Source organism: Chrysemys picta, chromosome 1 (assembly GCF_011386835.1).
Source record: "Chrysemys picta bellii isolate R12L10 chromosome 1, ASM1138683v2, whole genome shotgun sequence".
Lineage (NCBI taxonomy): Eukaryota > Metazoa > Chordata > Testudines > Emydidae > Chrysemys > Chrysemys picta.
Window position 1 is genome coordinate 129,550,484 of NC_088791.1, and position 27,391 is coordinate 129,577,874.

The 27,391-nt window shown below is 43.1% G+C and overlaps 1 protein-coding gene and 1 long non-coding RNA gene across 2 annotated transcripts in view; one reads left to right on the forward strand and one right to left on the reverse strand.

The window, feature by feature from the left end:
• Nucleotides 1-14,784: 14,784 nt before the first annotated feature.
• Nucleotides 14,785-27,246, reverse strand: LOC135976021 (uncharacterized). Its single transcript, XR_010593265.1, has 3 exons — nt 27,045-27,246; nt 18,583-18,722; nt 14,785-18,095 (listed from the first exon to the last, which is right to left on the reverse strand). It is a non-coding gene; the product is annotated as an uncharacterized LOC135976021 (long non-coding RNA).
• The window catches only part of CREBL2 (cAMP responsive element binding protein like 2), a 34,978-nt gene continuing 34,091 nt past the window's right edge, over nt 26,505-27,391 (forward strand). The window contains exon 1 of the mRNA XM_005290088.4: nt 26,505-26,755. Within this exon, the coding sequence (XP_005290145.1) occupies nt 26,741-26,755 (15 nt within the window). The 5' untranslated portion in view covers nt 26,505-26,740. The remainder of the gene's footprint in view (nt 26,756-27,391) is intronic.

Genomic DNA, 27,391 nt, shown 5'->3' on the forward strand with positions numbered 1-27,391 from the left:
CATGGGAGACAAGAAGATAATGCAGGGTGGTGAAGGGACTAACGTGCAGCCAGTTCATTCTGTGGCCAGGGTAATCATTGCCAAGGAGCCAGAGGCCATGGAGCGGGAGAGCTGGGCTGTGGTAAATGGGGATGCTGAGAGAGAATTTTTTAGAAAACAAGGAAATTAAATGCCCCAAAACTGTTAACACAGAGTTAAAGTTGCCCAGTGGTGCCTGGTGCCCTTCCAGAATGTAGAAAGTGACTAAACTTAAACCTCTGAAAACCAGGAAATACAAAGTTAAGTTACACGCCACCTCCACAACACAACTTTAACTCTGCCCTCTTTGAGCAATGCCCCAACACACCTGTAACACACATGCTAGCACTCTACTCTCGCAGATGTTGCATAACACTTTGGGAACAGAGCACATGAGCCCTGTAGGACACAGTCCAACACCTTCTCTTTGCAAAGGCAAAACTTTGGTTTAGGTCAGGCATTGCGAATGGGAGCTACCTATATCTGACCTATACTCAGATGCTGAGCCTACTCCTCACATACCACCCCAGACTTGATCAATGTTATCATCCCCTCACCCTTGACTAAAGGATTCCTGCTGAGACACTGCCTTCACTTACCCATCACTGAACCCTGGAGATCACTGTCCTGTGTGCCATTAGACTGCCACCAATCTCCATGGCAAGAACATCACCTCGGCAGATCTACAAAACTCAGTGCTGAAACAAGGAATATTCAATCCTTCAAAGTGCACATACACCGCTTGCAATGTCACAGTAACAGCTCTATCAAGCTGCTTCAACTAATCCCTCCACCCTTCATATAGCTACACCTAACACAGTGAAGGCAGTTGGAGTGCATGTAGATAAATGCTGGAATTCAAACCCATGGAGCACCATGCAAATAATGGCACATTCTCTTAGAATTTCCTCCTATCTACTTATCGTGGCACTCTCCTTACTGACCCGTTCCCAGTGGTTACAGCCAGCTCCAAGGAGAGGAATTAAGGTGGCGTATAGCTTAACTTTGCATTTCCTGGTTTTCAGAGGTTTAAGTCTAGCCACTACCCACATTCTGGAAGGGTACGAGGTACCACTGGGCAACCGTAACCCTGTTAACAGTGTTTTGGGGGCATTTAAATAACATTAATCTAAAACAGCATCTATAGCACCATAAGAGACAGTCTATGCCCTGAAGAATTACTTTACTTGCATGAGTAGTCCCATTGAAGTTGATAGGATTACTCATGTTAATAAAATGAAGCATTTAAACAGGTGCTTGAAGGATCAGGGCCCAATCTGAGACAAGAAACAACATGTAGGTGTGACAAACAACTGCAGGTGGGAGGGAGGATGAGGCTAAAGAAAATAAAATCATGTGATTCTGTAGGTTAACTGTGGGGATTTCTAATGGTTCCCTATTATCTTAGATTTTGAAATAAATAAATAAAATAAAATCATCTGCTCTGACTGATGAACAGTCAAATCATCATTGATCATTATGGTTTCTTGTAGGCATAACTGCACAACTGCATCTGGAAAAGGCATTTGAAGGTGGAAAGTATAGCAAACATTATTTACAAAGAACAGCATAAAAAAGAATTGTTCTTAAGAAACGGCATGTAGAAGTACTTTATGGAAATAAATCTACTGTCACCTGATAAATATATTAACACTCCTGAGAGACATAGTTAAGCTGACCTAAGCCCTGGTGGAGACACCACTAGGTCAATACAAGAATTCTTCCATCAACCTAGCTACCACCTCTTGAGGAGGTGGATTTACTACAGTGACGGAAAACTCCCTTCTGTTGCTGTAGTAAGTGTCCACACTACAGCCCCGTAACGAGAGCGCTGCAGCTGTGCAACTGCAGTGCTTGTAGTGTAGACATAACCTCAGATCTATAACACACAAAAAAAAAAGTGAGTTACTGTTCATGGTTAATGTGGGAAAGAAAGGCATGAATTCTTCTGAACAGTAACTTGCTTTCATTTGTATAAACAATAAAGGAGAGAACACCCAAAAATCAGTATTATGACCTCAGCAGCAAAAACACAGTAAGAAAAGGTCACTGTTCTCTCTGAAGAGCACCTCATTGTGTGAATGCACCAGCAAGAACATTTTCTATTTGGTGCCAGACCAATTGCTAATAACAGACAGTAGAGCATGTCAGGAAAGACAGGTGAAAATATCAGGTTACATGGAAAAAAAGCTTGTGAAGATTTTGGAGCCTGGAATTTTTTTTCTCAGGGTGCAAGGCTAACTCATGCCTATTTTAGAAACATTTAAGAGTTCAAAAATCTAAGGTGGAGGTGGGGTGAAGGACTGACCATTTATTTTTACTCTCTCTTCTTGATTGCCATTCAGATGTGCAGGAACTATTTTACTCCTCTGTATTAGAAACAGATACTCTTCTCTAGTGGCTAGAAAGCTGGGTTGGAAATCTCACAAGAATGGACTTTATCAAGAGATTTTCAGTACTCCCTGCTTCCAGTTAGACTATAGATATATATTAAGAGAAGTCTTTCTGGTTTTATATTGATACTTGTATTTTCATCTCTGGCTAGAACCAAAAAGTGCGGAGGTGTTAAAAAATGAAAAACAGTGGGGTACAAAAGAAGATCTTTATTTATTTATTTAAAAAAAAAACCCTTATAAAGAGTTGGCTTGAGTTTTGGGTGTAAAGAGAAGAGAAAGAATGTCCCTAAGGTTATAGTACAGGACTGGAAGTTAGGAGCTCTATCTTCTATTTCTGGATCTTCCACAGACTTCCAATTAGTTTACTGGGGTTACACATGCTTACCTCAGATCTGAATTTGTCCCATTGACTCTCCAGTCATTGAAAATTTATTTCAACCCACTGACCATATGAGGGTGAGTTCCAGATAAAAATATGTTGACTAATATCCCTGTGATTATCAAAAATCCTAATTAAAGTACTATGAAATCAAGTGTGGATGGGGAGTTTCCAAGATGGGAAATTCCAGCTGGAGGATAAGGACTTTTTAAGGTGTTTACTGGGGACTGTGGACATTGAAAAAATTAGACTCAGTCAGCAGATGCACCAAAGAATACCCATATAAGGATAAATCCTGTTTGTGTACGAATCAGTTGGAATAGTAAAGTAAATGTAGTTTACTTGGTAAAGTAATAGTAATGTAAATGTCAAGTAAATGTAATTTGGCTCCCAAAGTGTAAATGGAAAAAGAATTCTGTAATGGAAATGTTTGGGATGGTCTCATCTAATTATCAGTTTCAAGTAAGTGCATGTTGAATCACTTCTTATTTTTATAGAAGGAACTATGGTCAAACAATGTCATATTTTCAAGTTCAAAAAAACATTCATTGTTATAACTGAGTTTGGCATCCTAAACAAAGTTTTATCTAATGGTTTCAGCAGGGGACTGGGAGTCTGGATTCCTGTGTCTATTCCTGCGTTTGACACTAACTCACTCAGTGACCTTTGACAAGTCCTTTACTCACTCTATGCCTCAGTTTCCCCACCTGAAAATGGGAATAATATTTACCTACCAAATGTTACAGCAGTGTTACAGGAGATATATACATATTCTCTAGACAAAAAACAATGTTAAGATGGAATTAAGGTTGGGGGTATGTACCAGTAACTCAACAGTAAAATATATTGCAGGGATGGTGTTGTTATCCCCAAACCAAGCATTATAAACTCAGAAAATGCAGAATTAAATCTACACATAAATGAAATTCAAACAAGTTAAGGTAAGAAAGGTCCAGCTAGACAATCTTAACTCTGTAGTGAAGTGAGTTATGCAACAATCATAAAATGATGAATAAACCATTTTAGTATTAGTGGTTCCAGATTAGAGTAAATTGATTTTTAAAGACACATTAGATTTTTTTCCATATTTTTTCCTTTGTGGCATCTCTACCATGTAGTGTAGTTCCTGGGTTTTCTTGGACCAATATAACTTCTTGTATTCTATAACTGGGCCTTATAGTGGTAGTAAATTATATTTATATCCCCTTTATCGCCTTGTTTGAGAGGTGTAAAGTGGATTTAGTCTAATATATAGACACCATTAGCATATCTAAAGAGTTTCTGGGCCTAATTTTCATTACATGAAGGCCCCTTTATACCGCTCTGGCAGTATAAAGGCGCTTTAAAATGGTTATAAAATTCTTATATATTTACATTCACTTTAAGGCCCCTTTACACTGCTGGCATGGTGTAAAAGGGCATTAGTGAAAATTAGAAAATGGCCCCTTTCTTTAGTGTTTTACAATGAGAGTTCAGTCTATTGGTGTGCTTTATAAGCTAAATTTAAATATGAAGCAACAAAATAGTATATTTATGTAAAATGAAGATGATTTTTGTAAGACAGTTAGCCTGTTCTAAATGTTTTAAAGAGACATTATCTATCAATTTTAGCTCCCAATCCTGCAAACATTTACTTTAACTTTAAGTATTTATTTCCAATGGCTGCAGTGGGACTACTCATGTACTTAAAGTGAAGCACCTACATGTTTGTGGGAACAGGGCCATTGACTTCAAATTTGGGTTTCAAAAGAAAACTAAAGAGGATTTTACAAAACATCATACAAATAGGAATGTTTGCATATATATTTTAAAATTGTAAATGAAAACATTTAAAAAAAAATATTCCTGACATGTTTTGAATATCAAGGCAATGGCATTTTCCTAGTGCAGGAAGTGAAAGAGACTAGAAATAAAATCAATTGACAACTATCCAAGCTGAGTGAGGTGCAGAATAGTAAACCACCAGCCTCACTTGATGAATTCTTTTTATTTTAATAATGTAACATTAAATTAGCAACCCAAGCATGGGTTTTTTTTGTTTGTTTGTTTGTTTTTATTTCATTTTTAAAATCCTGACTCTCTTTAAACAGGTTGGGCCAGACGGTATGCCAGTTTACACCAGCTGGCCCATTGGAACTGATTCTCCACTGCCTTGTAGCTAGCATAGTCATTTACACTTTTGTATTGAGTCCAAAGTGGGTGTAAAATGCTGATATAATAGAGTACAGAATTCTGACTTGGAAGCTTTTTATGCCCAGTTTGGTGTAAGGGTTAGATTTTCCACTGTGCCTGAGCAAAGTATAAGCGACACAAAGTGAACTAGGCAGACTAGAGAATCTGGCTCTAAATCTCTACACAAGGGGCAGGGCAATGGAGAATCAGGCGAGTGCTTTCAGCTAGTCTATCTGCAAATAGCTACTGTGCACTACAAACAAATGCACATAATAACCCAGTTTATTTTGGATGATTGATGTGTAGGCACATTACTCATGCACTCAATGCATGACATTTCCAATTACATCTTCATTTCCTTTGTGAGTTAAAAGATATAAATACTTTGGAATTTGCCACCAGTTGGGTTGCCACCTGTCTGCTTTAAATATTACAGGGGGGAAAAGGGTGAAATGTGTCCCCCTTAAGAATGCTGAAAGCTATCTGAAAGACTCTGAATGACATTTCTGAGAGGGTCAGGGGAGAATTTTCCATAGCAGCACTGCTAGAGATTTAGCAATGGGACCTTCCCTGTCTAAAATAGACAGGATTTTCTAGGAAGTTGATAGAGAAAAAAAGGGAATGGTTCCACTGAAAATTGGAAAGTTTGCAATTCTACATGGTTGGCTCTTATTTCGGTAGGATGAAGATACTGTATATCTTCACCTGGCAGATACTGTATGAACGATGAACATTTCAAGCTGAAAAGTCAGCAGTCAACTGTGCAACTGTTCATCACTTCCTTGGTTAATGTTTATATACTGGACATTGTAGCAGTGAGGTGGTTGGTTAATAAATAGCTCATTCGAGTAAAGAACTGAAAAAGAGAAAACAACTACTTGTATTTTTTACTGCAAAATACTCATCTGACTGGTGGCGATCCACTTAAGTTGGCCATTTGAAGTATTTGAAGTGACAACTGAGTGACACTCTACGTGTGTGGTGTGCTCCTTCCTCAGGCCCATCTTTCCCCACACTGGTGAAAAGATCCATGGAGAAAACTCAGTGAGTTCCATTCATGGAGCATCCCCCAATTTCTGCCATCAGAGTGTGGGAGCATCCTCCAATTTCTTCCACCAGAGTGTGGGTCTCAGGGGAGTCGCTGGGTAAAGGGGCCATCTATGCATAGGCCCCGTGCCTCTGCACTGTCTCATGGAGCCTTTTAGCTTTCTTCCAGCTTCCTATTTCCTTGTGGGGAATAATTCTGGTACCTTCCTATGGGGTGTGTGGCGGGGAGTAGGAGGTAGGGGGAGAAGGAGAGAGGTATGGGAATACACCATACAGAGGGGGATCCAATCAGGAGTTAGTAAAGCGTCTCTATATGCAGTTCCTGGTCCTGGACCCTCCATGGGATCCAGAGGAAATGCTATAGAGAGCCTCTTCTGGGCAGATGCACAATGTGCAATTTGACCATGAGTTACCTGGCACACGGTGGGCAGTGTGGGTGTAACAGGCTCTGCATATTTTTGTATTTAAACTTGGACACCTGTAGGAGCTCATAGTAAGCTCATCTGATGACTTTTCTGTGCCCCTTCCCACCAATAAAATGTACCTTCCTTAAATTCTCCTGAAGTAGATGGTAAGACAGCACCAATCAAAAACCAGGCAGTTTTATTCTAATTTACATTAGTTTTTGGCAAAGCCTACTGTCCTCTTTTTGACCAAAGCTTTGGCTGAAATTTCAGTTAGGGGTATTTTAACTTTGAAAAGTCAAAAGTGATTCCACAGTTGACTCTGTGGTTTAAATATGGTCCTTTTAGATAAGAAAAGAAGAAAAAAAATCAGATGGTTTATTTCACTGTTGCTTGCAAAAATTTTTTTTAATGTTGAGCTTATACCATAATTACATTTAACTCCCTAAAATTGAAAATACACCTCTAGCAAATTAGTTATGCTTTCAAGGTTCAGACAGTCTGGAGGCTAAAACCAATTAAAAAAAGAAAAAGAGAAGAAAATAAAGTTAACAGATATTTATGCACACTAATACTTCATTTTCCTTGTATCTTACCTTTTTCATCTGACAATCTGGGAGCTAGAATTGACTGGTGATTTTAAATGTCAGATGCTACTTGCAGTGAAATCAATACATTTTCAGGAGATGGCTGTAATACTGGGTTGATCCTGCATCGTTGACCATATAAGTAATCCTTGTTCGCATCAGTAGCCCCATTGGTGTCAATGGACTACTCATGTCAGCAAGGCTTAATCTCATGGATGAGGACTCATCTACAATTACAGTCATGTCAGGTGACACACTTACAGAGGGTTTGGCTTCCCAAGGAAATCCTATCAAGCTTAAACATGATTGCAAGGAGTCTAGTTCACACTGACATGATGCCCACCCATTAAGATGGACTAATCAGTGTAGACAAAGACAAGTTACATTAAGCATAGTCTCGCATTACTCCACTCCTCACAAATAGTACAGAAACATGATAAGATTTCCTAGTGAAGGCATGCCTAATATGGCATGACCTGGTTATAACACAGTTCCATCCTGCAGTGTGGAGGGAGCCTTAACTCTTTTTTTCCAAACTATGTAGAAATCTTGGACGTGTCCTTAGATAGGATTGCAATATTAGACTCAGGCTTTGTAAATATTCTGAGTGTAAACACAGCCCATGTTACATAAACCATGTTTGGGAAAACTGTGTTCAAAATAGTTTTAAACATGGTTACAATACAACCACAAGCACTAGTACTAGTACTGAAAGGGCCAGTTACAGACCACAGACTTTCTCTGGCACTAATAGGTATGCATATGTAGGCATATTTGTCAGCGTAGGCCAAAGGAGTGAAAGCATGTTGCAAAATATCTCTAGAACAAAAAACAACACTGAGATGGAGCAGATTTTTAAACCTCTTGAGAATGAACAATATGCTTTTTACAAAACAAGTCACACAGAGAGGTCCGTGTACACAATTTTAAAAGTGACTAATACTTCTGCTGTGAGTTCACCTCAAGTATGTCATGAATTTCACATGACCCACCCACTTTTTTCTATACCTCTGCAATTACCATATCAGCCGCAATAATTCTCTGTTGTTTGAGTGCCAGATACACATATCAACATGGCCAGGACATTCCTGAATGTGGCATATTGTACTGCTCTGTTTTGTTTGTAGTTTCAGCAATGAGATTAATTTTTGTTCCCTTAACTACCTCATTGAGCTTCAGACCACCCTTCCACCAACCTTTCCATCAATGATTTGGTTTATTCTTTGCTTTGTCTCGTTATCTTTGAGTAATTTCAATTCTTAACAAAATCCACATTGGTGACGTGTCTTTCTCTAACAGCTCCAAAGCTGCTGGGCCTCATTCTCCACTGTCAGAATTCTCCACCACTCAGAATGATTGTGGTTTACACCAGTTTTACACTTCTATAAGTAAAAGTGCAAGGTAGTGGAGAGTCTGACCCTTGCTTTTTTGCTTCTGATAGCTAGTTAATGAGTGTGAACCAGCTAATTCCTGCTACAGGATGTAGAGATTTTAATTTACAAGTAATTTCTCTGCTTAACAATCTAAAACTTGCACAGCCCTGTTTATGTTGTCAGAAAAATCACAGCCCAGAAAAATCACCACAAATGAGACCAAAATAACTTATTATTAGGATCCCTCAGTTTACATCATGGGGATTAAAAATACCAACCAACCAACCAAAAAAAACCAAACAAACAACAAATAGCCTTTACAATGTACAAAATCTTTAAGCATACAAAGTGTAAGACTACAGTCTAAAATTTCTCCCCATGAGTCATCAATAAATCCTGCCTATGAACTGACTCTGCAGGTTTGGGTAGTAAGGTGTTCTGTTAAACCCGCTGCAGAATTTCTGCATTTTAGGTGCTCACGTGCACTTGTTCTCCTTTGACTTTCCTGAAAATTCTCGCAGTGCCAAGGGTGACCAGATGTCCCGATTTTATAGGGACAGTCCCGATATTTGGGGCTTTTTCTTAAGTGCCTAATAGTGTTACTATCTTCTGAAGGTCACTGATGGTGATGTCGTGTGGTCCTACCATGTTATTGAGCTGCTCATTCATCCCCTTGGGGATTGCTCTAAGTGCTCCAGCAATCACTTGGATTGTCTCTCTTCGAGTTTTCTGTAATTGTTGCACTTCGTGGCAGAGTTCTTCATCCTTTGCCATCTTCTTTTCTTGTTTCTTTTCGGTTTTTCTGTCTGTTGGTATGGCAATATCAATTAACATGGTCTCGTTTGTCTTCATTTCTACAACAACTATGCCTGGCCTGTTTGCCTGCACCATCTGGTCTGTGACAATTGCCAGATGCTGTAAAATCTTAGCCTCTTCATTTTCTAGAGCACTTTCAATTCAGTGGTCTTAATACTGCATGGTGCATTTAAATCCATACTTGCCATAGATGCTCCAAAGCAGACACTTGGCTACCTCATTGTTAGTTTATATATTCTCTCCCAGCCACGCTCCTGCAGGTGCTTAACACATGCTTCCCAATCTCTTCTCCTTCAGAACATGTTCTGCCGTTCGCGGAGCAGTTCCGTTGGTCAATTTTGTTTTGAACGTAATTAAGCCTTAAGGACTGCTTTTGTGAACTCATAATGAGTCTCTCTCTCTTTTGAGGTATCCTTCTGCCAGCCATGAGTTTGTTAATTTTCGATCACCAGTGGGTTAGATTTCTCTCCACCACTGTCTGTGCATTGATTTCTGTGTAAATCTTTTGAGTCTTTCTTTGGAGATTCGCTTTCTCCTTTCTTTTATGCTTCTTTGGGATGCATGCTCAGCCATCACTTGTTATTGCGATCAGATGATCTTTTACTTTGGCTATATCCTCATATATTTTGATGTTATAGTCTTCCCTGCGAATTGCTTCCTTCATAGATAACAGACCGTTTCCCCCATGACATCATGAGATGTACAACCTGTCCACATGTTAATTGCTATTCATTACTCTATGCATCTCCAGGAGTTTTCTTGTTTGGATGTCACATTTTTCTTCTCTCTTGATTCGACTTGATCACTCCAGCCGTGTAATGTATTACCGGTATCGCCCACATATTAATGACTTGGATAAAATTATTTGAGTTGAGTTTTGTCCTTAGAGTACTTCTTATTCATCTGTAATATTTTCTCCTCACTTCTTCTTTGAATTCCTTATGTTGAAATACTGGCAGTTTCCTGATTCCAAAGTATTTGCAGGGCTATGCTAAGAGACATTTTGGATAGTACCTTTGTTAACTTGTATGCCATCTGACTGTAGCAGCTGGCTCATTTTTACAGATGCCGACAGACATTTATCCAAGCCAACCCATAGCTTTGTATCTTCATCACACTTTTCTACACGCGTTATCAATCTCTGTATTTCCTTTTGTGGCCATCCACGTATTTTCAGATCATCTATGTATAACAAATGGCTACCTGTTTGTTGCTCTTTGCTGTTATGACAACCACAATTTATCTCAAGGAGCCTCCATGTCAGCAGCAGCATCGCTACCATGAACAGTATTGGTGTTATGAAGTCCCCTTGAAACATTCCTCTTCTAATTTGGACCTCAACAACGAGAGTCCCTTCCAGGTAGAGTCCAATGTTCCTAGTCATAGATTGCAGCATTAAGGAAATTGTCTCTAGATGAATCTTGTGCATTTGCAGTGTCTCAATGATCCATAAATGTGGGAAGCTGTCATATACTTTTTGGTAGTTTGTCCACACCATCTCTGAATATTTCTTTTGTTTTGTTTTGCATCTTCTGTGATCCTCCTGTTCAACTTGAGGTGATTTTTTTTTCTGTTTCATGTTTGCTGTGAAGCATTTTTTGCTCAGGAGGCACTATTCCATTGTGAGCTAGCACTATCTAGTTCTTCTTTCCCAGAATTGCTGTTAGAAGTTTCCACATAGTTGGTAACCATGTGATCTGTCTATAATTCATAGGATCACTCTGGCCTTCTTTCTTTTTTTTGTATGAGGACCGTTGTCCCTGTCACCATCCATCTTGGACATCTGTTCTTTAAACATTTATTAAGTTATTCAAGTAAACAATTGTGGGAAGTTGTTAGGCATTTCAGCCAGAATCCCTGCATCCCATTTGGTCTGTGTGCTTTCCAGTTGTAACTCTAGTGCCCTTGTGGGCAAGATGGAGTCTGCTCTGTGGGGCATCTCTGGACAAGAAAAGGCACACTCAGGAACGCAGCAGGGAAAATCCCCTCGACCCCAGGGGCATCTGTTTCAACCCCCCCAGAATAAACACACAAACATCCCAGAATACTACAAATAATATAGAAAAGAGAAATTTGTATTTACAGACAGATGAATGGAGAAAAACAACAGGAGAGAACAGATGGGGAAGTGGTAAAACCAGGTTACATACAACACAAGGACCCCCGGGCCCAGTGATTCCACAATATAAAAGGATAGACACCGAGCACTGCATCTAGATTCAGAGTTCAGGAGGCAGAGTTCCAATCCGATAGTGAGTCTTGGGTGCTCCTGGTCATCTTTAGCACCAGTAAACTTTCCCCAGCAAACCCCTCCAGTGCCCTTTTTTGCTGCATTCTGCAAACCCACACAGAGCGACAACCTCCCACTGAGCTAGCTACAGCCTCTCTCCTTATTTCCAATGCAGAGTCACAAGCCCCAGTACTCACGGCCCCACAGTTTTGTGTGGTGGTGACATTGGGTCTAGTTCCGGTTTGTCCTTCTCAGGTGATTCTTTCCTGGCACAGTGCTCCTTCTGGCTCCCATTCTAGGGTGTCTCCCGTGGGTCGCTCTGTCCCTCCCAGGCTTCTAGCTGGTTCTCCGGGGCTTCACTACATAAGGGCCTCTTGTCTGAAGCTATAGACACACACATGCCCCTGTCACTGTCTCTCTCTCTTGACTTCCCTTTTCCAGGAACAACCAGCATTTCCTCTGCCTCCGGATGAGGTTTTAAAGGGGCTGTGCTTTCTAAACCCCAAGAGGTTAGACAATTTTTCATCCTTCTCAGTACATCATCTATTTCTTTCTTTGATATTCCTACGTATACCCTTACTGTGTGGTTTTTACATTTTTCTCTCACATTGTTAGTCCAGTCCACTGTCTGTTTATGTTGTACATCCTCCAACCAGATTTCCTTCCAGTAGCACTGGAACTCTTCCACATTATTTATTGGCTCTCTAATTTTTTTTTTATTCTGCCTTTACTGTTGATCTGATCAAAGAATCTCTTTGGATCGCTCACAAAGAGTCTGTTCTCTTGATACTTACAGCTTTCTGCTGAATATCTTTCAGTCCTCTGAGTCTGTCTGATCAGTTTCTGTTTACATTGTTGCTTTACAACTCTCACATCCCATTCATTCAGTGGATATTTTATCTCCAGGGTTGTTTGCTTCTGTCTCTCTTCAAATGATTTTTCTCAAATTCATCCACTAGGCTAATATCTCCAAGTAAAAGCCTAATCTTCTGATTTAACCTTTGTTTCCATGGAGGTTCTTTGAATACAGGGAATTTTCCGATGGGTCACTTCTTCAGCTGTCTTGATGTTAAGCTGATGAGCTGTAACTGCAGGGGTGTTGGAACAATTTTTGTAGTGGGGGTGCTGAAAGCCATTGAACAGAATTAAACCCTATATATGATGGGAACCACCTCAAGCAAGAAGGTTGTACTGCACCCCAAGCACATATAGTTCCAGCACCCCTGGGTAACTGTTGCTGTAGCATAAATTATATAATTAATCTGGCTAATATTCATTAAGCTTCCTTAAGCACTTCATTCAATGCTTGCACTGTATCATCCAGTCTTTGCTCATCTACAAATTTAATACATGGTAGCTCTGGTTGGTTCTCAATGTCTCTTACATTCTGCATGATTTCAATCAACAAATCATTTATATTTCCTGTACTTTCTTCAGGTGCTGTTTCACTCAAATTTGTCCTTGATATTTCTTTCATTTGTGGCTACTTTGCTTATCCTGCTTCTACCAAAATGTTCACATGTGTTTCAACACCACTAATCTCCCTTTTCAAACTTTCAATTTCCATTTGCGTAAATTCTCTTCTTTGGAATAAAGCTCTCTGTTGTCCAGTGAGTCTATGCTCAATCATTTCTTTCTCTGTGGGCTTGTCTATACTTACCGCGCTGGTTCGGCGGCAGGCAATCGAACTTCTGGGTTCGATTTATCGCGTCTTGTCTGGACGCGATAAATCGAACTCAGAAGTGCTCCCCGTCGACTCCGGTAATCCTGCTCGCCGCGAGGAGTACGCGGAGTCGACGGGGGAGCCTGCCTGCCGGGTCTGGATGGCGGTAAGTTCGAACTAAGGTACGTCGACTTCAGCTACGTTATTCACGTAGCTGAAGTTGCGTACCTTAGTTCGATTTGGGGGTTTAGTGTAGACCAAGCCTGTGTTGTTGTTTCTCTCATTCCAGTGTTGGAGCATTAGTTTCCTCCAGCCTCTCTCTTTTGATTTTGCCAAAACCCAATACGGGGTCATTTCTTGATTTGCACGCTGAGTTGATTTCACTCTTTGTCAAAATGATCTTCTTGGGTTGGTTGGACAGTTGCATGCTACTGATCCACCTCAACACAACACACCCTGCCAGGTGAGAAGCCTGCAGTGCAACTAAACTCTTTTGAGGACCCCTTTATGCCGTTCATAATAATTATTGATTTGCCTGTATTTTCCACATTGAGTTGGGTTGGCAGGGTATACTCCTCTGGGCACCAAACTAATATTTCTAGGCCTTGGGGTTTATTAATTATTAATAATGTTTATTATTTATTTTATTATAGTAGCACCTAGGAGCCTCAGTCATGAAGTAGGTGCTTTACAAACACATAAGATGGCCCTGGTCTCTAATTGCTTACTTTCTAAGTAGAAACCCTTATTGACAGTTCCGACTTGGTGCCCAATCACATCACACTCTTCCCCCGCCCACACTGCTCCCTTCAGTATGGACTATACATGTGTTTATTTAGACTGTTAGCTCATTGGGCCAGGTATCTTGTCTTCTTACTGTTGCTAAAGAGCCTGGTACCCTTTTAGCCTACTTGTATGAATAAAAAAAAGTGTGTGAGAATATTTTTGTGCCACTCCCGAGTGACTAGCAATATGAACTTTGAACCTTCTAAACCACAGAAATCACAGTAAATGCAAAGATTCCTCCATCTTCTCAGTGTCAATAGATTCTGAAAAGTGAAAAAGGTAGAATTTTTTTATGTTCAAAAATGAAACCAGCATAGGGTATCAGATTTAAAGATATACAAAATTTCAACTTCTCTTCTCAGTCCCCTGAAAAACAATGGCCTTGATTTTCCATTACCTTTCAAGGAAAAGAAAGAGAAAGGCTGCAAGGACTGCCTGTGTATAGTTTGTTACCTCTGTTCAAGGAATTAGGATCTATGTACTTTTTGTGAAGGCCTCAAAATCTGTTTCTGCTCAACAATGGGGTATCATGAACAAGCGATTTCCATCAAGTTCAGGATGTTAACATGAATAGGTTAAAAGAATTATGCTTATTTCAGTTTCTGAGGTGAGGGACATGTGGCCTTCCATTTGCTCAAATTAAAAAAAAAAAAGATTGAGTGAATAGTAGTAATCATAAAAAAAGATGAAAAATGTCTCTATAGTGTCAGGGCAATGCAAGCACACAGTGGCAAAGCTCCCAATGAGTTATATTTCATTTCAGTCATGCTGACACAGGTAATGATTTTAAACAGTTGTACCACTGCTGAACCCAACTCAATTATATACCTCAAAGTCTCTTTAGAGTTGCAGTCCTAAGTGAAAAGCAGAACTCTGAGCTCAGGAAATGTAATTTACTGGAACAGGGAGCTGCAGTAGCTTGACAATAATTATTGCTTATGACATTTGTGTCATTGGGATTAATGCAAAGCAATGTTTGTTTGGTATGAATCACTCCGGCTAGCTTATAACCACCATGTGCAATCCATATATAAGAGTAATAATTCATACATAAAAATCTTTGTTAACTTGGAGCTAACGTTGCTCAAAATAAATTCTTATCAGTGCAATTGTAACCTATTGATCAGTGGGTTTTATGTATCCAATCCACACACTATGTGAGTCTGGCTGTTTAGCTCAAGCTGTAGAAACTTGTGCTTTTAGCGCTACAGTCCCTATTGAGTCCCTGGTGCACTGATCAAAATGGCATGAGTTAAGGCAAAATTACATCCCAACACACCCCAACCTCAATTCACATTCCATAGTACCTAAACATCATAATATCCAAACCCACCTGCAAACTTCTCAGCTCCACGACAAACTCCTTTTCAATTTTAATATACATGCACATCCACAACCACGCTACACACATCCAGGTCTGTAAAAATCACATTGAAAAAACATCCTTACCTTTTCAACGCTGAAAAGTTTAATCATTTGAAGTTTAGTCACTCAGGGCGTCTCTGCTTAGCCTGGCCTAAGGCTGGGGGCCGTGCTTCTGAGTTCTGAAGGGGGCGGTTCATTGGCAGGGAACAGTGTAAGGAGCATGGGGGAGCCTGTTGAAGGCAACTGAACCGAGGCTGCTTTAATTTAAACCTAGTGGCATTTATGCATCAGCACTCAATCTATGGTCCTTTCCCTGGCCGTGCTTCAACAGAGGCTGTGTCTATCCTGCACACCGAAAGAAGTGTGCAGTGCAGATGTAGGGTGGACTAGAGCTGGGTATGTTGGCTCTCTGCCACCCAGGAATTCCCCCCCATTAGGAGAATCCCCATCTGGCTTGTTACACCCGCGTTCATGGCGCTTATAGAGTGGGGTAAAATGGCCAGAACAGGGCCAAGGATCTGGCTTACTATATGTACACACAATCACAGAGAATCAGCAAACGTATAGTCCAACTACTTTCTCCAAGTATGGTCAAGTGCTTGACCTGGTGCCCCCTCAGCTGATACTCTTTTTGTTTGTCACATTGACCATCTGTTCCCTTTGAATTTCCTTAAAGTTGGGATGGCGTAAGCAGAATTTCTGGAGAGGCAAACATTGAGCGTTGTACAAAGCACTTGGCCTCTCACATCGGAAAAAAAGTATATATGCCTCCCCTTCATGAAATAGGACTGCAATTCAGGGGAAAATCCCCTGTTCTTAAGTCCTAACAAAGTGACATGAAGAATTAAATTATGGGATGTTATTGTGAATAGAGTTGTGTGAAAAGTTCACAAATAAAAAGCCATTCAGCTAAATGCAACACGCCTACAATCTGTTTCATTGCCAACTTGAAACACAGGCTACGTTTGTGGAATGTGTCGGCCAAAACATGTGCACCTTTCAAGCAGGCAGAGGCCTAGTTTCTGTGAGTCTGGGCCAATGTATGGTTTTGGATCTAAATCACACAAAATTCACCTTCTTGTGATGTTTGTACCTGAGAGGAGATGAAACTCAATATTTTCAAATTATTATTATTACTACCACCGCTACTTCAACTACAGTTCACAAAGGCCCCACTCAGGATTTGAGTATCAGAGGGGTAGCCATGTTAGTCTGTATCCACAAAAACAACGAGAAGTCCGGTGGCACATTAAAGACAACAGATTAATCTGTTAGTCTTTAAGGTGCCACCAGACTCCTCATACTCAGGATTTGGGCTCCAGTGTGCTAAGTGTTTTACAAATACACCCAAGAAATGGCTTAGGTGCCTAACCTCCTGGACTCCAGAAGAGGGGTTCCCACCTGTGGATTTCAAGCAGAGACAGGTGCCTCCCTCCAGTGTGGATTTAGGCACCTGAAGCTAAGTCTCGGGGGGCAGGGGAGGGGAAACTTAGAATACACCCCTCTCATCAGTATCTCCCATTGGCTAGCTCAGGCTGCTCCCTGCCCAGTTGCTGGCTTATAGGGATCCCATTCTTAAGTACATATAGGGTATGTCTACACTGCAGTGTAAGTCCAGGGTTCGAACTGAGGTTCATGCCTAACCTCCCTTCTATCCACACACAAAACATACTAACCTAGGGCTCCGACCCAAGCTCTCAGGACCCAAGGAGTTGGAGGGGCTGAGCTTGAGGTCTGGTCTAAACTGCGGAGTTAGGTGATGCAAGGCAGCTCCCACCGATGTAACTGCCTCGCTACGCAGGCTTTATAACTCCACCTCCATGAGCAGTGTAGAGTCAAGGACAATGTAGTTAGGCTGATGCAGTATCAATGTAGACACTGCATTGCTTACGTCGACTGTTATTGGCTTTCAGGAGCCATCCCACAATGCCCCACACCGACAGTACAATTCATACAAGTGCTCCTGGTGAGGACATGCACAACCAACACAAGGAGCAAAGTGTAGACACGCACAAGAGATGTAATTACTGCGGTGGCTGTATGCCGACATAAATTTGGTTGACTTAATTTTGTAGTGTAGATATGGCCTGAGTCAAGCTGGGATCCAGAATTCAAGCCCTATTGCTTGACAATGCAGACACAGCCCCACTGGACTTGTGCTCTGGGAATCTGCCAAAACTATTCCACAATCCCACAGTCTGACTTTCTTTGTCATCTGGACAGTCAAGTTTTCCCACATTGCACGACAAAGGGCTAGAGCGGCCACATTTTGGGAGGACGTTAGGAAGTCTGAATCTAGGCACGTTTTCAGTTTATTATAACTTTGTATAACTTTAACCATTTGCGCTGAAATTTTCCATGGCAGGAATCTGCCTCCAGCTGATTTTTTTTTTTTTTTAAAGATTTGGCTAAAAAGATTCAGTCATTTCCAAGAATGAGAGGAGAGGAAAATATGTTGTTTTGCCCATGTTAAATTTTTTTTATAGTCATTTTGTTGAGAAGCTCTAATGGCTCCATGTTTTGGAGCAAGGACTTGAAAGTTGGCAGGGGAAATTCACCCGAATTTGATCAAGTTCTGAGTCTTTGAAAATCTCATTTCATACATGCTTGGAGTCTGGCAGCTAAATTCTCCAAAGATTTCTGTCTTCACTGGGCATGCTCCAACTCCTCACAGCTCCTACATGCTGACCAGATTGTGCATGTTCCAGCCATACATAATGACTGAGCATGCTCCATCCTGGGAATGCAAGGAATGAACAGGACTTCCTCTGTAATTGCTCCTCACACTTGCTGCAGGCTGCTGTGATGCCAGGCATCAGAACTGGGAGCAGGAAGATTCTCTGCTGATGCATAGGCAGCCTGGAGGATAAGGAAGAAACTGAATATAATGCAGAGGGGTAAGGAGCAATGGGGTGACAAGGAAAGGAGCTCAGGGTGAGTATGGGCAGGGGTCAGGGCCAAGAACTGGGGAGGGGGATGGGAATGGATAGGACCAGAAGAAGGGAGCAGGGATAGGACTCAGGGAAGAGGAGGAATAGGAGCATAGGAGTGGGGAGGACAGATACAAGAGCTGGGGAAAACTGGAGCACTGGGGTACCAATGTACCATGTTAATCTGTTAAAACCATGGAAAGATCGAAAGGCTTATTTTGTTCACCCCCTCACAAAAGAACTGGACTTAGGATCCCAAATGGTGGTCCCAGAGCCACACACCAACGTACCCCTTAGGGAAAATCTCTCTCTGGCACAACAGTAGGAAGCCAGAGAGCTGATTAGGGGCTTTGCTGGTGTTTTTTCTATCAGGCCCGGGAGAACCCATTTGATTGAATATCATATTCATCTTAAACCTGGGAGCTCAGTCCAGAACAGCCACTTCCAGATGCCAGGGTGCTTAAGGGATACTGTAAAAAGGGAACTGCAGAGTATGCTCCATCTGGGGGTAACTGAAGAATCCCGTAGTGAATGGTGTAGTCCAGTTGTGCTGGTCCTAAAACAGATTACAGTATTCAGTCTTGTATTGACTTCAGTAAAATGAATGTAAATGTAAATGTAAATGTAAATGTAAAACAAATGTAAATGACACATATCCTATGCCTCGGATTGATGTTGGATGGATTGAGGGAGCCCAATACTAAAGTATATTGTCAAATTCCATTAGCCCCAGAATCCAAGGAATCAATTGCAATTGCCACACCTTATGTCTTCTCCCAATTTCAAATCCTTCCGGTTAGTCTCCATGGGGTCCCAGCAACATAGAATCATAGAAATGTAGGACTGGAAGGGACCTCGATAGGTGGTCTAGCCCAGTCCCCTGTATTGAAGCAAGACTAAGTATTATCTCGACTGTCCCTGACAGGTATTAGTTTCAAGTTGTTCTTGAAAACCTCCAATGATGGAGATTCCACAACCTCCCTAGCTAATTTGTTCCAGGGCTTAACTACCCTGACAGTTAGGAAGTTTTTCCTAATGTCTAACCTAAATCTCCCTTGCTGCAATTTAAGCCTATTACTTCTTGTCTGGTCTTTGGTGGTTAAGGAGAACAATTTATTACCCTCTTCTTTATAACAACTTTTTACGTATGTGAAGACTACAACTATGTCCCCCTCAATCTTCTCTTCTCCAGACTAACCAAACCCATTTCCCCCCCACAGTCTTTCCTCATAGGTCATGTTTTCTAGACCGTTTATCATTTTTGTTGCTCTCCTCTGGACTTTCTCCAATTTGTTCACCTTTCCCAAAGTGTGGTGCCCAGAACTGGTTCCAGTTGAGGCCTTATCAGTGCTGAGTTCACAGGCTAATGGATAAAGATACTGCTATCCTACCAAGCTTATGCTGGAGCCTATCTGGGTAATATAGTGGTATACAAATACCTGGGCAGAGCATCTCCAATGAGTCAGAGCAGTACTCCAATCCCTCAGGGCAGCAGGCCTCACCACAAAGCCCACTAAATGGCCGATTGGCTGAGCATAAACAAAATACCTGGGATACACCCTGGGGAATGGGAGAATCAAACTGATGCTAGACAAGGTAAAGGCCATTGCAGAATCTCTAGTCCCCACCACTAAGTGACAAGTGAAATCCTTTTGGGGGCTGGCTGAATACTATTAGTAGTTTATACCCCAGTTGTCAACAATCATAGCTCCTTATAATGCATCTTCTGCTCAACAAGATGCCTCAGAAGGTATATTGGACTCCCATGTGTGGAGATGCATTTGGAGAAATAAAGTGAATCCTTTGCAGCACACTGTTTTTACATAGGACCAGACTTTTCTAGTGACTTCATCCTATAGGTTGTATGCCCCTGAATGGAGGGTAGGGAGCTGTTGACTCTCAGGTGTCTGAGGATGGGGAGCACCCCATATTATATGTGAGCCGAAAATTTCTAACCCATGAACAAAACTATGTGGTGATTGAAAAGGAGTTCCTGGCAATAGTGTAGGCCAATGAGGCCCTGAAGTATTATTTACTTGGAGCACCCTTCATCCTCATCACCGACCATGCCCCACTGCAGTGACTGCATGCCATGTGGGAAATGAATCACAGGCTGATACAATGGTACCTAGCCCTGCAGCTAAATATGTTTACAGTTCACCACCAGCCTGGAACCACTCATGGGAATGTGGACTTTTTTTCACAGGATGGGGCGGAGGGGAAAAGATTCGGTATACCTGATGCCATGCTTGGGGTGGAGGTGTGTAACATGGCAATCTGCCCCTTTAATAGTCCAGTGGGGGGAATAGGGAGCAGCCAACCTAGTGAAGCCCAGCAGACAGGTACTGGGAATCAGCTGACAGTGATAGCTGATCAGGACCTCACGGACTGGCTCAGAATCTCAGTTGGACAATATAACAAAGATCTCAGCTTCACAAAAAGGTGGAGGGAAGACTCAGCTAGATTCTCCATCCTGGTAACCAGGGCTGTCCCACCTGCACTTGGGTCAGAGATGCCCTTATCTGGTAACTAATGGAGGTCAGATGGCTCCAGTCTGAACTCCTAACCAGACTGTTGTTTGCGTTGCTTTTTGCACTCTTTTCTTTCTTTGGTTGTGAAGGCAATAAACATAGCCCCAAAGAAAGGGACAGAAACCTAACCTGAGCATTGCTGACTGGCTATCTCCAGTTTTCCCCAATATCTAACCTAATCTCCCTTGCTGCAAATTAAGCCCATTATGACTGGTCACTATCCTCTTTATAACAGCCCTTAACATATTTGAAGACTGTTATCAGGTCCCCAGTTAAGGTATATCCACACTTAAAATGCGATAGCAGTGCAGCTGCACCACTGTAGTGCTTCAGTGTAGGCTCTTGCTGTTCTTGCTGTAGTTAATCCACCTCCCCAAGAGGTGGTAGCTAGGTCGACAGAAAAGTTATTCCATTGATCTAGCACTGCCTACACTGGGAGTTAGGTCAGCATAGCTACGTTTCTCAGGGGGGTGGATTTTTCACACCCCTGTGAGACCTATGCTGATGTAAGTTTTCAGTGTATACGAGCCCCCAGTGTTCTCTTCTCAAGACTAAACATGCCCAGTTTTTTTTTAACCTTGCGGCTTAGCTCAGGTTTTCTAAACTTTTTGTCACTCTCCTCTGGACTCTCTCCAATTTGTTCAGGGTGGGGAGGGATAGCTCAGTGGTTTGAGCATTGGCCTGTTAAACCTAGGGTTGTAAGTTTAATCCTTGAGGGGGCCATTTAAGGAACTGGGGTAAAAATCTCTCTACAGATTGGTCCTGGTTTGAGCTGGGGGATTGGACTAGATGACCTCCTGATGTCCCTTCCAACCCTGATATTCTATGATTCATATCTCTAATGAAGTGTGGTGCATCAGCTGAGGCCTCACAATTGCCAAGTAGAGCAGGACAATCACCTCCTCTGTTTTACATATAACACTCCTGTTAACACACCACATGAATGATATTAGCTCTTTTTGCAACTGCATTACACTATTGGCTCATGTTCAATTTGTGATCCACTATAAATTCCAGATCCTTTTCAGATGTCATTTCCCATTTTGTAGTTCCCATTTTGTACTTGTGTAGTACTTTGCACTTGGCTTTATTGAATTTCATCTGGTTGTTTTCAATGCTCTAATTTGTCAAGGTTATTTTGAATTCTAATCCTGTCTTCCAAAGTGCTTGCAACCCCTCCCAGGTTGGTGTCATCCGCCAATTTTATAAACCCTCCTGTAATCCTTTATCTCTTAGATTTTCTTCCCATAGGACCTTACCTATCAGTTTTCTGAATTTGTTAAGTCTGCTTTTTTGAAGTCCATTGTACTTATTCTTCTGCTCTCACTTCTTCCTTTCCCTAGAATCATGAAATTTCACCCAAATTGCTGTCCACCTTCAGAGTTACAGTCAATTCCTCCCAGCTGGTCAGAATAAAGTCTAAATGGCTATGCCTCTGGTTACTTCCTGCACCTTCTGAAACAAGATTGTCCCTAATACCTTTCAAGAACTTATTGGAAATGTTGTGTGCTATATTACTTTTCCAATGGATGTCTGGGGAATGAAAGTTCCCCATTACTACCAGGTCTTGTTTTTTTGGGTACTTTTGTTATTTGTTTTAGAAATGCCTCATCCACCTCCTCTTCCTGATTTGTTGGTCTATCATAGACCTCTACCATGACATCACTCCTAATTTTTCTTCTTTTATCTTTACCCGGAGACTTTCAACTGGTCTGCCTCTTACCAGCTTCTGGACCCCAGAACAAATATACATCAAGAATATATATAAGGAAACCCTTTTCCCCCCTGCCTGTCCTTGTTAATAAGCTATACTCCTCTAGACCAATACTCCAGTCATGAGATTTATCCAGTGTCTAGGATACCAGTTATAGGTCATAATTTAGTTTACATACTAATACATAATCCATACATTCAGTGAGAATAGAAAGAAATATTTCTCTAAACTTTATACTGATGTGAACTGTGATTAGTTTAAATTATTTAGATCTCTCATTATTATTACTGTTTTATTACATTTACATTTCATTGCACCGCCACGAGCCAGTCTCCTAGCGTAATAGCTCTGTGTATGGCACTATAGCAGTCTAGTTGACCGTTGTTTTGTTCTTCCCAAGGAGTCAAAGCTCGGTGTGACTGCCAGTGTTGCTCTAGCATCGCAAGTGATTTTTAGTTTTCTGTGGGGATGTTTGCTCTGCCCTGGCCAGGAGGTTAGTGTCAGAGAGAGAGAGAGAGAGAGAGAGAGAGAGAGATTGCTGGAGAGGAAGGGATGTGGTTTGCAGTGTCATAGCTTCACTTGGATTTAATGTTTGATTCCCAGGTGCTTTGTGGTGCAAGGAGTGTTTACTGCCTTGACAGGTTTCAGAGTAGCAGCCGTGTTAGTCTGTATCCGCAAAAAGAACAGGAGTACTTGTGGCATCTTAGAGACTAACAAATTTATTAGAGCATAAGCTTTCGTGGACTACAGCCCACTTCTATTTATTCCACTCTGTATGCATCCGAAGAAGTGGGCTGTAGTCCACGAAAGCTTATGCTCTAATAAATTTGTTAGTCTCTAAGGTGCCACAAGTACTCCTGTTCTTTTTACTGCCTTGGTGGAGGTGGCGCCAGGAGATGCCACCCATTAGCTCATCCCAGGGGTGCTCTGCAGCCATTCCTGCTGTAGCGCCCCCCCCCCGCCTTCACCAGCCATGAACCAGGATAGTGCTGCAGACATACAGCTATCTGGTATCTGCCCGATTCAGACCCGAAAGCCGTGTACAGGCCGGTCCCTTTCACTGCCTCCTGGGAAACGTAGTTTTCATTTGAGCGGTTCTTCCTCCCAAATGAAGTGTGAGCAACAAGGGTGATGTCGTGGTTGGAGTCTGCTATAGACCACCAGACCAGGGGGATGAGGTGGACGAGGCTTTCTTCTGGCAACTAGCAGAAGTTGCTAGATCACAGGCCCTGGTTCTCATGGGAGACTTTAATCATCCTGATATCTGCTGGGAGAGCAATACAGCAGTGCACAGGCAATCCAGTAAAAAGCAACAGAGGGTCCTGTGGCACCTTTGAGACTAACAGAAGTACTGGGAGCATAAGCTTTCGTGGGTAAGAACCTCACTTGCAACTTGCATCTGAAGAAGTGAGGTTCTTACCCACGAAAGCTTATGCTCCCAGTACTTCTGTTAGTCTCAAAGGTGCCACAGGACCCTCTGTTGCTTTTTACAGATTCAGACTAACACGGCTACCCCTCTGAGGCAATCCAGGAAATTTTTGGATAGTGTAGGGGACAATTTCCTGGTGCAAGTGCTGGAGGAACCAACTAGGGGCAAAGCTTTTCTTGACCTGCTACTCACAAACAGAGAAGAACTAGTAGGGGAAGCAAAAGTGGATGGGAACCTGGGAGGCAGTGACCATGAGATGGTCGAGTTCAGGATCCTGACACAAGGAAGAAAGGAGAGCAGCAGAATACGGACCCTGGACTTCAGAAAAGCAGACTTTGACTCCCTCAGGGAACAGATGGGCAGGATCCCCTGGGAGAATAACATGAAGGGCAAAGGGGTCCAGGAGAGCTGGCTGTATTTTAAAGAATCCTTATTGAGGTTGCAGGAACAAACCATCCCGATGTGTAGAAAGAATAGTAAATATGGCAGGCGACCAGCTTGGCTAAACAGTGAAATCCTTGCTGATCTTAAACGCAAAAAAGAAGCTTACAAGAAGTGGAAGATTGGACAAATGACCAGGGAGGAGTATAAAAATATTGCTCAGGCGTGCAGGAGTGAAATGAGGAAGGCCAAATCACACTTGGAGTTGCAGTTAGCAAGAGATGTTAAGAGTAACAAGAAGGGTTTCTTCAGGTATGTTAGCAACAAGAAGAAAATCAAGGAAAGTGTGGGCCCCTTACTGAATGAGGGAGGCAACCTAGTGACCGAGGATGTGGAAAAAGCTAATGTACTCAATGATTTTTTTGCCTCTGTCTTCACGAACAAGGTCAGCTCCCAGACTGCTGCACTGGGCAGTACAGCATGGGGAGAAGGTGACCAACCCTCTGTGGAGAAAGAAGTGGTTCGGGACTATTTAGAAAAACTGGACGTGCACAAGTCCATGGGGCCAGATGCGCTGCATCCGAGGGTGCTAAAGGAGTTGGCGGGTGAGATTGCAGAGCCATTAGCCATTATTTTTGAAAACTCATGGCGATCGGGGGAGGTCCCAGATGACTGGAAAAAGGCTAATGTAGTGCCCATCTTTAAAAAAGGGAAGGAGGAGGATCCGGGGAACTACAGGCCAGTCAGCCTCACCTCAGTCCCTGGAAAAATCATGGAGCAGGTCCTCAAGGAATCAATTATGAAACATTTAGAGGAGAGGAAAGTGATCAGGAACAGTCAGCATGGATTCACGAAGGGGAAGTCGTGCCTGACTAACCTAATTGCCTTCTATGATGAGATAACTGGCTCTGTGGATGAGGGGAAAGCAGTGGATGTGTTATTCCTTGACTTTAGCAAAGCTTTTGATACGGTCTCCCACAGTATTCTTGCCGCCAAGTTAAAGAAGTATGGGCTGGATGAATGGACTGTAAGGTGGATAGAAAGCTGGCTAGATCGTCGGGCTCAACGGGTAGTGATCAATGGCTCCATGTCTAGTTGGCAGCCGGTTTCAAGCGGAGTGCCCCAAGGGTCGGTCCTGGGGCCGGTTTTGTTTAATATCTTTATTAATGATCTGGAGGATGGTGTGGACTGCACTCTCAGCAAGTTTGCAGATGACACTAAACTAGGAGGCGTGGTAGATACACTAGAGGGTAGGGATCGGATACAGAGGGACCTAGACAAATTAGAAGATTGGGCCGAAAAAAACCTGATGAGGTTCAACAAGGACAAATGCAGAGTCCTGCACTTAGGACGGAAGAATCCCATGCACTGCTACAGACTAGGGACCGAATGGCTAGGTAGCAGTTCTGCAGAAAAGGACCTAGGGGTCACAGTGGACGAGAAGCTGGATATGAGTCAACAGTGTGCTCTTGTTGCCAAGAAGGCTAACGGCATTTTGGGCTGTATAAGTAGGGGCATTGCCAGCAGATCGAGGGACGTGATCGTTCCCCTTTATTCGACATTGGTGAGGCCTCATCTGGAATACTGTGTCCAGTTTTGGGCCCCACACTACAAGAAGGATGTGGAAAAATTGGAAAGAGTCCAGCGGAGGGCAACAAAAATGATTAGGGGTCTGGAGCACATGACTTATGAGGAGAGGCTGAGGGAACTGGGATTGTTTAGTCTGCAGAAGAGAAGAATGAGGGGGGATTTGATAGCAGCCTTCAACTACCTGAAGGGGGTTTCCAAAGAGGATGGAGCTCGGCTGTTCTCAGTGGTGGCAGACGACAGAATAAGGAGCAATGGTCTCAAGTTGCAGTGGGGGGAGGTCCAGGTTGGATATCAGGAAAAACTATTTCACTAGGAGGGTGGTGAAACACTGGAATGCGTTACCTAGGGAGGTGGTGGAGTCTCCTTCCTTGGAGGTTTTTAAGGCCCAGCTTGACAAAGCCCTGGCTGGGATGATTTAGCTGGGAATTGGTCCTGCTTTGAGCAGGGGGTTGGACTAGATGACCTCTTGAGGTCCCTTCCAACTCTGATATTCTATGATTCTATGATTCCTCATAACCTATCATCTCCCCAATGGTACAAAACTACCACTACCAGGGTGCACCGCGCCACGCAGCGTCCCGCGCCGCACCTGGCTCCATGGGAGCTGTAGTTCTCTCGCCTAGAGGCCTGCACAGACTGTGGAGGCTACCGACGGAAAACAAAACTCCAATTCCCAGGATGCACCCGCCCAGCTCTCACCCCGCCCGCCGCTGAGGGGAGAAGGGGGGGCTGTAAACAAACCGCGCAGCGCGCTATGGACCGGTTCGGGGCCTGTTCCTGGGCGGGGCGAGTAGCTGTGTCGGGTGCCCTGGCGCCGCTGTGACCGGCCAGCCCGGGGGGACTTTGCTGGCGCGGGCCTCGGCTGTTCGTGCGGCGTTTGCCTGGGCCGCGGGCGGGCGGCTGTTCCGGGGCCAGGCCTGGCGGCTCCCATGGATGACAGCAAGGTGGGCCGCACGCGTGGCGGTGTGAGCCTGGGACCCCCCCCCCCCCCGGCCCAAGCCCTCTGCCCGCCCCCTCCCGCCAGCCTGGGGCGGCCGCTGGGGCCCGGCTGCGGCCCTGCCTCGTGCGCGGTTCGCGTGACTGTTCGGTGGGTTTGGCCAAACGTGGGTGTCACAGCGAAGTGTCCCCCCTCCCCACTGGGGCCTGAATCTGTGCCCCCCCCTTCGGGCCCGAGGGGGAACAAGCTGTGGGGGTGTGACGCAGCATCACGCGGGAATTGCGGGTGGGATTAACCTGGTTTGCTGTTTTACAGTCGTCTCTAGCCATTTCCAGTGGGCATTAGTAGCTGTGACTATTGGGAAAAGGGGGCTGATCTCTCCTGCTTGGCGTGCCCACCCTCTCTGTAGGTGTGAGGAAGGGCTCCCCCTTTCTCCGCCCCACCCACCATGTGCTGCATTGCACAATTCTTGGTTTCTAATCTACCTGTAAAGCTTCGGATATGGGCCACTGGTTCCAGACCAATGGCCTGATGTGGTATGGTTAATCCTGTGTTCCTGTGATGATCTGTCTTGTCAGTGTAAATAAATGATAATAAAGGCAAGGTACTGTAGTAGCAAATTAAAGAAGATAGAGGTGTCAAA